Source organism: Ranitomeya variabilis, chromosome 1 (genome assembly GCF_051348905.1).
Source record: "Ranitomeya variabilis isolate aRanVar5 chromosome 1, aRanVar5.hap1, whole genome shotgun sequence".
Lineage (NCBI taxonomy): Eukaryota > Metazoa > Chordata > Amphibia > Anura > Dendrobatidae > Ranitomeya > Ranitomeya variabilis.
Genome location: NC_135232.1, coordinates 803,158,257 through 803,170,340, shown reverse-complemented (window position 1 = coordinate 803,170,340; position 12,084 = coordinate 803,158,257). Strand labels below are relative to the sequence as shown.

At 39.6% G+C, this 12,084-nt stretch overlaps 1 protein-coding gene across 1 annotated transcript in view; it reads left to right on the top strand.

Annotated features, from left to right (window-relative positions):
• LOC143769185 (uncharacterized) overlaps window positions 1–12,084 on the top strand; it is a 477,331-nt gene that overhangs the window by 439,370 nt on the left and 25,877 nt on the right. The window contains exons 5-7 of the mRNA XM_077257766.1: window positions 1,460–1,603; window positions 8,775–8,908; window positions 9,589–9,759. Coding sequence (XP_077113881.1) covers window positions 1,460–1,603; window positions 8,775–8,908; window positions 9,589–9,759 — 449 coding nt within the window. The remainder of the gene's footprint in view (window positions 1–1,459; window positions 1,604–8,774; window positions 8,909–9,588; window positions 9,760–12,084) is intronic.

Here is a 12,084-nt window from a genome sequence, read left to right as displayed (position 1 = left end):
TCTCTCCAAGTTCAACCAGCACCTTCTTCATTTAATTCAGAGTGCACGTCATTTCTTCTATATTGAGTTCATAGACACCTAACATGACTAGGTCATTTTTTATCTAAGTGGTGAAAAAAAATTCCAAACTTTGCTAAAAAAAAAAAAATTGCGTCGTGTTCTGATACTCGTAGCGTTTCCATTTTTCATGATTTGGGGTCAGTTGGGGGCTTATTTTTTGCGTACCGAGCTGGCGTTTTTAACTATACCATTTCGGTGCAGATACGTTCTTTTGATCGCCCGTTATTGCATTTTAATGCAATGTCATGGCGACCAAAAAAACTTAATTCTGGCGTTTCTAATTTTTTTCTCGCTACGCCGTTTAGCGATCAGGTTAATGCTTTTTTTTATTGATAGATCGGGCAATTCTGAACGCGGCGATACCAAATGTGTGTAGGTTTGATTTTTTTATTGATTTATTTTGATTGTTGCGAAAGGGGGGTGATTTAAACTTTTATATTTTTTTTATTTTTTCTTTTGCCATGCTTCAATAGCCTCCATGGGAGGCTAGAAGCTGGCACAGCGCATTCGGCTCTGCTACATAGCAGCGATCATAAGATCACTGCTATGCAGCAGAAATGCAGGTGTGCTGTGAGCGCTGACCACAGGGTGGCGATCACAGCTACCGGCAATCAGTAACCATAGAGGTCTCAAGGACCTCTAAGGTTACAATGCAGAAGCATCGCTGACCCCCGATCATGTGACGGGGTCGGCGATGCGCTCATTTCCGGCCGCCCGGCCGGAAACGCCTGTTAAATGCCGCTGTCTGCGTTTGACAGCGGCATTTAACTAGTTAATAGCGGCGGGTGAATCGCGATTTCACCCACCGCTATTGCGGGCACATGTCAGCTGTTCAAGACAGCTGACATGTCCCGGCTTTTATGCGGGCTCACCACCGGAGCCCGCATCAAAGCGGGGCTTCTGACCTCGGACGTACTATCCCGTCCGAGGTCAGAAAGGGGTTAAGATTGATGTCAGTGATCCATTGAGCCCTGAGACACAATACCATCCACGAGTTTATTTGAAAAACAAAACAATTAAATCTTTATGATGACACTTAAATCCAATTTGCATAATAATTTGGAACACAGTGTATATTAAAATATTACATTTTATATTGACTTTTAGTCCCAAACATGTAAATTAGGTTGCACTCTATGGGAAAGAATCTAAAATGTTGTTTGGAGAGGGTGAAAATGTTCTATTGTCTCACACTACAAATGAGAGAGTATTAAGAACAATTTCATATCATAATCATTAACATCTAATTACCTAAAAATGAATTTATATAACAATGTGTAAGAATGGACAGTGAAATAACTGGGGTTAAGAATATTTGGAATAGTGAAAGAGATTTCGTAATCTTTTGTTTTTGCATTTTATAATACAGAATATAACATTGCTGATTTTCCTGTTCCAGGGTTCTTCCAAACATTGACCACGAATACATTGACTAAGGAGTCCCTGAAGGTCCTGTTGTCCAATCTGTATCCAAGTGAACAATCTAAAGTTATAAATGACCTTTCTCAACTTTTGCTTTTGGAAATCGACAAGGAGAGCAAAGGTGAGTATAGTTTTAGGATTTTCAGGGAATACAGTTTGTTTGTTTTGCTGCATTTACTTACTGCTGGAGGTACAAATAGCTTTTTGAATCAAAGATGGTTTGTGAGTATAAAAGCTAGACACATTTTATCAAAATGTAATTCAGTAGTTAAATAATAAATCTAAGGTTTCCATTCAGCAAATTGGGGTTGTTTGACATTAAGCTGGATTCACGCATCCACGTTTAATGGAACAATGCATGGACTGGCCAGAGATCTCCCAACCCGAACTGGAGAGCCTCACTTATGCCAATGAGACTATTGTTAAAGAGACCCGCAATCGGTATGTGCATCATCGTGGTCTACACTTGAAAAGTGAAACACAGATGTGTGAATCTGGGCTTCGTCTAATAACAAAATCAAGAAAGCTCAGGCTTATAAGCTCATTATTGATCTCTCACATTGAGACAGAATTACTAAAACCATCTTTAGACAGTGCAAATTTAGGCTTAGTCCTAAAATTTGCCCAATTAATCAAAGTTGCATATTATGTTTCATAGTTTTTAAGGTTGAAGGTAGACAAAAGTCCATAAAGTTCAACCTATAACCTAATATAATGACCTATATAGTTTCTTCACTAAACAATATATAGTGGCATATAAAAGTTTGGGCACCCCTGGTCAAAATTACTGCTATTGTGAACAGTTAAGCGAGTTGAAGATGACATGATCTCTAAAAGACCTAAAGCTAAAAATGACACATTTCCTTTGTATTTTAGGCAAAAAATATATATATTTCATCTTTTACATTTTAAAAATTACAAAAAGAAAAATGGGCAGATGTGAAAGCTTGGGCACCCTGCATGGTTAGTAGTTAGTATCACAGCTTGTAAACACCTTTTGTACTCAGCCATGAGTCTTTTAATTTTTGTTTGATGGATTTTCATCCACTCTTCCTTGTAAAATTCTTCCAATTCTGTGAGATTTCTGGGTCGTCATGCATGCACAGCCACAGGTCTAGCCACAGATTTTCAATGATGTTCAGATCAGGGGACTGTGAGGGCTATTGTAAAACCTACAGCTTGCGCTTTTTGAGGTAGTCTATTGTGGATTTTGGCGTGTGTTTAGGATCATTTATCCATTTGTTGAAGCCATCATCTTTTGAACTTCAGCTTTTTTTGCAGATGGTGTTAGGTTTGGATCAAGAATTTGTTGAAATTTTATTCAATCTATTCTTCTCTCTACCCATGAAATATTTCCCATGCCTTTAATATTCCCCTTGCCCCAGCAATAATTGTGCCCCCGTCAACTCACAACCCATCTGTTCTGTAGATGTTTATATATGTAAATGATCCTGTCCCTATGGTTAAATGGAATCTGTCACCAGGTTTTTAACACCTAATCTGAGAACATCATAATGTAGAGACAGAGACCTACTGGGCTGCTTGCTGTAGTTTTGATAAAATCACCTGTTGTATCAGCAGCAGATTATCACTAAGGACTAATAAACCTGCTGTTATGTGGATCTATGCCGCGGCATGCTACACGAAAATGGGGGTCCTGGCTGGACATGTGGATTTTAGTAATGAGGGCGCTACGCCCTTGCACACCGCATAATGCTGGCGACTTCGGCTGGCCAGGACTGGATGTTGTAAAGTTCAATGATGGAGTGCCACCACTCAAAGATAGACTGTCTTTTAATAAGCAATAACTTATGGAAGAGTATGTACAGTGGATAGCTGGTGCAAATCTTCATTTCTCTTAACACAAAGAACATCTCCATACACATTCTTTCCTTCCTAAACTTACTTGGTTCTGTCTCAGTTAGTTCCTCTGCCTTCACCACAACTCAGCACAGTGCTTTGAGAACTCCCCTTCTCCCCAATAATGACTCTATAGTCCAGAAAGCGAGAGTCCTATTTCTCAACCAGTGGTTCTGCATCCATTTTCCCTTAGGGGAGCTACTTATGCCACTAGGACCGTTACTTAGCATCTCTGCTTGCTGACGCCTTGGAACCTACCACTTGGAAGTCACCCTATGACTGTATGTGATAGGGAAAGGGGCCCTGCATTTTCCCTAGATCTGGGGCCCTAACTATCCCTGCTCCAAAAGAAACCTCTAAATGGTGAGGAGTTTTGGGCCACTTGCCTTTCTTTTATCCTCTAAGCTGTCGCCTCTCCCTTCCCCCGGAGGCCTGGGACAGAAATGCTAGTGTATCAACACGTAAGACAGACCGGGATAACAAAAAGCAACATACAAAACTCACACCAAAGGTAGAGAGGTATATAGGGAAGAGTAGGAATGTACAAACCAAATTGGAATAGGACAATGAGGAAAGCATGCACCCAAAAACAACATACAACAATCTCCAGCAGCAAAAACGATCTCCAACACAGCACAGCAACTTCGGGGAACCAGGAAGTAAACTTTCACTGGCAAGGAAGAGAAGGTCTGGCCATATTTTATAGAGAGGAAATGATCACGTCACAAGCAGTTGTGAGATGGAGCTGCATGTTTCCAACCATCATAGAAAGGGTCGTTAACCTTTTCAGCACCAAAGGAAACGAAATCCATTTAATATGAACGCCTCCGGAATAAGCTAAGGGCAAAACGCGCATTGGGGCGCAGGGGGGAACCACTGGACCACCCGTACTCCTTATCTCTTACTTTTATCACAGTCATGTCTCCTGGGCTAAGGTAATACACCTCTATTACATGTGTAATACTGTATTTGGCCATATTTTCATTGCATGGTTTGATTTTTGATACGGGTACTATTATTGTAAGATGCCATAGGCACTTATTTACATTATTAACTCTAGTACCCTGCTTTCTTTTCTTTTCCATTCTTACAATTTTACTCTGCCTGGAGTTTTGTGTACTGGTTATTTATTTTGGGTAGGTTCCTTGGTCCCCCTCCTTGGGTATTTTTGTGTACTGATGATATGTGGCTTTTATTATTATTTTAATAACATTCCCAATAAATGTTAGAATAAAATTCAACTATGATTCGCTTCATTTTGCCTGTGGTTTAATTACGGTTGGGTCATGTGTTGTTATATTATTCGGAAGTGCCATTGATTGCATATGATAGGACTATTCTTTGTGTAACTCCCCAGGTTATCCAAATCATTGTGACAAATTCCCTTTAAAATATATAATTGAGTTCTATGACATATTCTGAAGCAAGGCACAGAGTATCCCCTTGCAAGGACTAAGAATTGCATTTCCATAAGCTGAAGATTATCATATATAAGGGTATAAGGGCACATATGACTTAAGATACAAGAGGTCAATGCAATGTTCAATAATGTAATAATACCAGTTTAATCTATTAATGAAGAGTTTTAATATAGTTGTCAAACCTATCACATACAATTTCTACCAATCTAATTTATATCTATATTCTGTTGACCTCATCATGAATCATACTGCCTTACTGGTAGTTACTTGTCACGTTCCCAGAAGAAAAACATGGTGTTTAATGCAGCAAGGCTACAGCGTGTGACCTGCCATAAAGATATGATGCAGATTTATTTTGTCTTTCAACCTTTTTTAGATATAATTCTTGCATACTGGTTTTAACATTCAAAGATGTTGCTGTGTTAGGACAGCTAGATACATAATTCTTAGATGCATTCTTAGATACATGTAAGAGCTTGGCATAAATTGTCCTTACATGCTCCTATTACGAACATCAGTCCTATATGAAAAATGAGCAATTTAGGCAGTAAGAATATATAACAGAGTTGCTTATACGTGTAGTACATTAAAGATCCCCAAAAAGTCGAGCTTCACTTTAGCTGTACCAAGTGGACTGTGAATGGGTACACCAACTATAACAAAGAATAAAAAAACAGTCTATGAAAACATAACTTTTAATAATTCTATAATAAAATATTTCAGGACCCTTGACAAACAACAACAGTAGGTTTACCTATGTTACCTACACAATGACCAGAACACATTATGCCTTTAAATTACATATGGTAAAGTTGTACTAAATTAAAAGGTGCCAGTGCATTTAAAATGTTCAGATCTCACCCATTTGAGCGAAGGGATATCCAGTTCTGTAAGATTCCAGGGATAGACGGGTTCAACTTTTCTCTTTGTCTGCTGTTTGTGTACCTCCCTAAAAAGGGCAGCACCCAAGTTGGCTCAAATAGTAACCCCAGAAAAAAAATCACTCCTGGCACGTTTCTTTCTCAATAGTGAGAGAAGAGAAAGAAAAAGAGGCATGTGTTTCTCCAAAATAAATTGCCTCCATTCCAATAAAGTGCTAAGTGACAAAAATATATGTCCTCGACAGGAGTATCCTACAGTAGTAGGTATCTCATGGATAAAGTGCAGAGTGCTGCACTTTACTTGTAGAAAAAAATGGGGAGAATTACCGGTGTTTCTCACAAAATTAGAATATCATCAAAAAGTAAATTTATTTCAGTTCTTCAACACTCAAAGTGAAACTCATATATTATATAGAGTCGTTACAAACAGCGTGATCTATTTCAAGTGTTTATTTCTGTTAATATTGATGATTATGGCTTACAGATAATGAAAACCCAAAGTCAGTATCTCAGTTAATTAGAATAAATAACAAAAAACACCTGCAAAGGCTTCCTAAGCATTTAAAAAGGTCCCTTAGTCTGATTCAGTAGGCTCCAAAATCATGGTGAAGACTGCTGACTTGACAGATGTCCAGAAGGCAGTCATTGACACACTCCACAAGGAGGGTAAGCCACAAAAGATTATTGCTAAAGAAGCTGGCTGTTCACAGAGTGCTGTATCCAAGCATATTAGTGGAAAGTTGAGTGGAAGGAAAAAAATGTGGTTTAAAAAGGAGCACAGGCAACTGGGATAACTGCAGCCTTGAAAGGATTGTTAATAAAAGGCCATTCAAATATTTGGGGGAGATTCACAAGGAATGGACTGCTGCTGGAGTCATTGCTTCAAGAGCCACCACACACAGACGTATCCAGGACATGGGCCACAAGTGTCACATTCCTTGTGTCAAGCCACTCATGACAGGACTGCTTCTTAGTGGTCCAAGGTGTTGTTTTCAGAGGAAAGTAAATTTTGCATTTCATTTGGAAATCAAGGTCCCAGAGTCTGGAGGAAAAGTGGAGAAGCACACTATCTAATCTGCTTTAGGTCTAGTGTGAAGTTTCCACAATCAGTGATGGTTAGAGAGCCATGTCATCTGCTGGTGTAGGTCCACTGTGTTTTATCAAGACCAAAGTCAGTGCAGCCATCTACTACGAAATTTTAGAGCACTTCATGCTTCCCTCTGCCAACAAGCTTTTTGGAGATGCAAATTTCATTCATTTCATTCCAAAAGTACAAATAACAGGTTTAAAAACAACAGTATCACTGTGCTGGATTGGCCAGCAAACTCGCCTGACCTTAACCCATAGAGAATCTATGGGGTATTGTCAAGAGGAAGATGAGAGACACGAGACCCAACAATGCAGACGAGATAAAGGCTGCTATCAAAGCAACCTGGGCTTCCATAACACCTCAGCAGTGCCACAGGCTGATCACCTCCATGCCACGCCACATTGATGCAGTAATTGATGCAAAAGGAACCACGACCAGGTATTGAGTGCATTTACTGAACATACATTTCAGTAGGCCAATATTTCAGATTTTATAATCATTTTTCAAGCTGGTGTTATAAAGTATTCTAATTTGCTGAGATAATGACTTTGGGGTTTTCATTGGCTGTAAGCCATAATCATCAACATTAACAGAAATAAACACTTGCAATAGATCACACTGTTTGCAATGACTCTATATAATGTATGAGTTTCACTTTTTGTATTGAAGAACTGAAATAAATTAACTTTTTTGATGATATTATAATTTTGTGACACGCATCTGTATTATAGAATTATTGAAAGTTATGTTTTAAGAGGGTGTTTTTCTGTGCTGTTTGTATTATAATCCTAAAAAAACCTGACCCTGCAAGAGATCACCAACTATTCTAATATATGGCATTGCACGCTATCAGTGTTTTACATTAGGATACATATATTTGTAGTGCCCAGAACCCTGACCTGTATTTTTCAACTCTTGGCTGCCAGTGCCCTCTTCAATGTTGATGTGGTTATGTAAGCATGTGGCCACATCTCCACTATGATATATATGAACTACAGCGACCAGACATTTACTGGACATGGTCAGTGGACTCTTCTTCTCCTAATAAGTAAGGATTCAAGATGGGGCATTTACGGTAAGAAGGTGCCAAGGGCTTTGTGAGGAGGTTGCAGGGACATCAACACAAAAAGGTGAAAGGGGCTCTGTTAGAGTAGATGGGCACAAAAGGTGAAAGTATATAGTAGGGATTAGGGTGGCATGAGACTGAAGGGGCTTAGTGGTTGCGTGGACTGTAAGGGGGCTCTGTTGGGAAGGATTCACATATTTTCTGAAGGGTTAAGCAAAACATACACATTAGATGGCTGTTGGTCAAAAGATACTTAGGTCAAAAGCCATCTCAGCCAAGTTTTCTGGCTTATTTGGCCGAGCTCTTGTGTTTTCTATGAGAAAGCTGCCAACTGACAAATCCGCCAGTGGCTTATCTCCAGAAGAACAATGTGATCTGCATTCCGAAATTGAACATGTGCGATAGACATCTCCCTCGGCCATCAGTTAGCCAGTGGCCCCATACACATTATTAGTCTAATAAGTGTATGGTCCTTAAGTCTGGGGTGGCATATTTTTTGTTTGCATGCTGATCCTACAGTGGTAGTCAAACTGAAGGACCAAATGTCAAATCCCACAAGTTTAATGACCTTTCTCTGAAAGGCAGAGCAGAGATTCATTGCTTTTATAGAAAATTTTTAAGGTCTTTGCAGATTTTGAATTGGAAATGGAACACGGAAGTCTATTAGAGATTCAGATGCATAAGTAAGGTCCTACCCCATAGCAATATTACAGAAGAACTTGGCAAATATAGAAGGGTTTTGATTTACTAATATGCAATCCAAAACCGAGTGACTTTTTGGTCAAATACATTCATCTTCACCAGACATCAGATTGCTGAGGTATAATGTTAGCTAGTGGATTTGGAGCTGTGTATGACATAAGGTCTAAAATGGAGATTAGCACTTTTCAAAGCAAAATATTGGAACTGTCTTGTATGTATATGTATTCTAAGTTTTGACTTTTGTATTTTTAATTGTTTATAATGTAACATAGGGGCAATTGACGAAGATCAGTTTGTATCCTGGGTTCATAATATGACTCATGAGGAAGTCATGTCGATATTGCACTTACCAATATTACCATTAGATGTGACATTTGCACCTGAAAGTGAGCTGCCGTCAAATTCAGTAAGTACAATTATTTATTTATATTTGTATACAATTAATGGAAGTACCACACATCTTTAAATGTCCATATTGAACAATGCCTAGAGTCTCTCTGAATTAAACCTGGAAGTTGTGTTCAGTTTCCCTACAGTAACACCCCAGGGGAGACAGGTCCTCCAAAGAGGGTGGAGGTTCATTGTCTCAGTTTTTACCATCAGAGTGTTTTTGTTTTCATGGACCAATAGATTTGTATTAGTCAGATAGATCTGAGACTAGGATCAAAATCGGACATGTCTTTGTGGTTTTGTGTGCACCACTTGGTCTATGATCATACACAGAGATGTAAAATGCCTGATAAGCTATAATAGGCCTGAGTTCCATTCGTGAAAAACACATGGATAGAACTGAACACGTATACGAAAAACTGACTTCTGAATGAGTCGTTATCGATAACTACCCAACTTCAAAATATAATAGTGATTACAACGTTTAAGGGATAAATACATTGAAGGCTTAATTATGGTAATGCCATCTGCTCATTGTCTGATTGGTATGATGAGAAGCACTCATACAATGTACATATTATAAGTCAATATTATAGTCTACAATGATCTGTGCCAAATAGAAATCAGCACTGAAATGAAAAACTCACAAAAGGAAGCTATTATGTCCTTTCTCACAGTCTCTATTTTTCTCCTTAGACAAATATTGATTTGGAAGACAAGTGGAGAATACGTGATGATCAGCTTCAGCAAGTAGCGTCATTAATGGAAAAAAGAAAGAGAGACTGGAGACTATTAGCAAACAATTTGGGATTCTTAGAGAAAGACTGCATGTTCTTTGAGCAGAACCATGCGGAGGTCAGAGACAAAGTAAGTCAAATACGGGCACAATAATATACATAATGCTTCTATAGAAAGGAACAACCATGCCTCATTTTTATTAAAGAAGGGCAGATAGATAGATGGATAATAAAGTAGGTGCATCTCTAGCAACAGAAAAAATATATATTAATAGAGAGCAGTCCTCCAATATATTGCCAAAAATTGAAGCAGAACCCCAATATGGAAACGCAGAAAAGTATCTAATAGCCCATAGTGACAAAAAAGCGATGTTTCGGTCAAACTTTTCTCAAGCAAGAAATATTCTCAATTGAACCAAATTGTCGCTTTTTGCCACTATAGACTATTAAATACTTTTCTGCATTTCCATATTGGGGTGCTGCCTCAATTTTTAGGGGGATAGATAGATAGATAGATAGATAGATAGATAGATAGATAGATAGATAGATAGATAGATAGATAGATAGATAGATCCCAAAGTTGTGACTGTCAAAATTTGAAGTAAGATTGATCTTTGTACCTTACATCTCCTTACTTCCTGTTATAGGATTTGGTCCCTTTGTCTTTATTTTAACAGTTGTGTTGGGGACATGAATTTGTGGAATTTACTAAAACATAAGTATTGCAGGTTCCTATCCTGCACTTGTTAATGCGGCCTTCCTTTGGTTAAGTGCACAGTCAGCTTAAATTATGTTGGAAGGTTTTCCTGATATTTTAACATGATGCTAATTTTGCAAAATATCTCACCCATGCCCAGAGGGGTGTGATAAAATGATTAGTGGAAAGATTACCCTGGGTAAAACAGCACCCACATATCACAAGTCCTGTTATAAAATTGATTTTATGGAGCTTCAAAAATCGATTAGCCACGAAAAGGGGCTTATTAGGGAGTACATAAAGGGTTCTATAAAGACACGGTAGCTGTGATGCTAGTCACTGCTCACAGACAAGCCGTGATGCTGGTAGTCAAGAGGCCTGAAGTCAAAAGCCAAGAGAGTACGTCATAGACAGAGGAGTGAGACAAAGGCGTAGTCAGGAAGCAGTCAGAGGTCAGAATTCCAAGAAGGTAGGGGATCAAGATAAATCCAAGGTTGAGCAGCAAAGATCAAAATACCAGACTAGAAGCACAAAGCAAACAGACACCGCTTGAGCGGAGCTTTAGTTTGCAATTACCTAATATTGCCAGCTAGGTAAATAGCCTTGCAATTGTCCGGAAAGAAAAACACCAGGAAGAAACCCAAATACTACACTGACAGCCCGACACACCCCTGCTATCCATAGGGCAGCTGAGCTGTCACTCACAGCACTGACAGTCCAACATGGCCCTGCCATCTATAGGATGGTTGAGCTGTCACTCACAGCACTGACAGTCCAACACGCCCCTGCTATCTATAGGATGGTTGAGCTGTCACTCACAGTACTGACAGCCCGACACACCCCTGCTATCCATAGGGCACCTGAGCTGTCACTCACAGCACTGACAGCCCGACATGCCCCTACTATTTATAGGGCGGTTGAGCTGACGCTTACAGTATCCCTTGGACACAGCGAGGGGCAGGATCAAGGCAGTAGAATTTGGGGTGTCATGGGGATGTTGACAGATTCCCTTTAACTGTATAGGAAAGTGCAGTAGTCAGCGCTTTACTATACAGATAGTCATCTCAAAAAACCTAAAGTGTGTAATGGCTGTCTATGGTGGATTGATGACTAGGCAATCATCCAGACTGGTCACTATCAAACATATATTCAAAGTGCTTGAATACTCTGTTCGAGTCACCGCTTCTACATGTCTCCCGGCTGTTTGACAGCTGCAACATATGCAGGTATTGTCTGTTTGCTAGTCAATCCCTGCTTGTGTTGCAGATGTGGAACAGCCGCAAGACATGCAGCCGCGGTGACTCGAACATAGTATTCGAGTACGCCGAATATAGTCTGTTTGCACCTGCATGTTCTCGGATGAGCACATTCCTTAAGCCAAACATAATAAGATGCATGCTGGCATATGATACACCTGATTCTTTAAAAGGGATATCCAGGACTTTGTGAGAAACAAAAAATGTGCCTAAGTTATAACAGACATATAGTTTCTACTTACCTGCCTGTTGTGACTGGCGACGATCTTAGCCGGCACACAGGGCCGTATTTAGAGTTTCTGCTGCTCTAGGCACTTTTAGTGCTGCCTCCCCCTTTGGTGAGTATGACACTATCAGCAGTGACTTTTGGCAAGAATCGCTGATGTGAAAGTCGCCTTTTGCAGCAGATCCGGGCAGTTTTTCTGCATCTGCCGCCTAACGGATCACTTACAGCAACACTGCGTTCGGCCTCATTCATTCCCTATGGGATTTGCGGCACTTG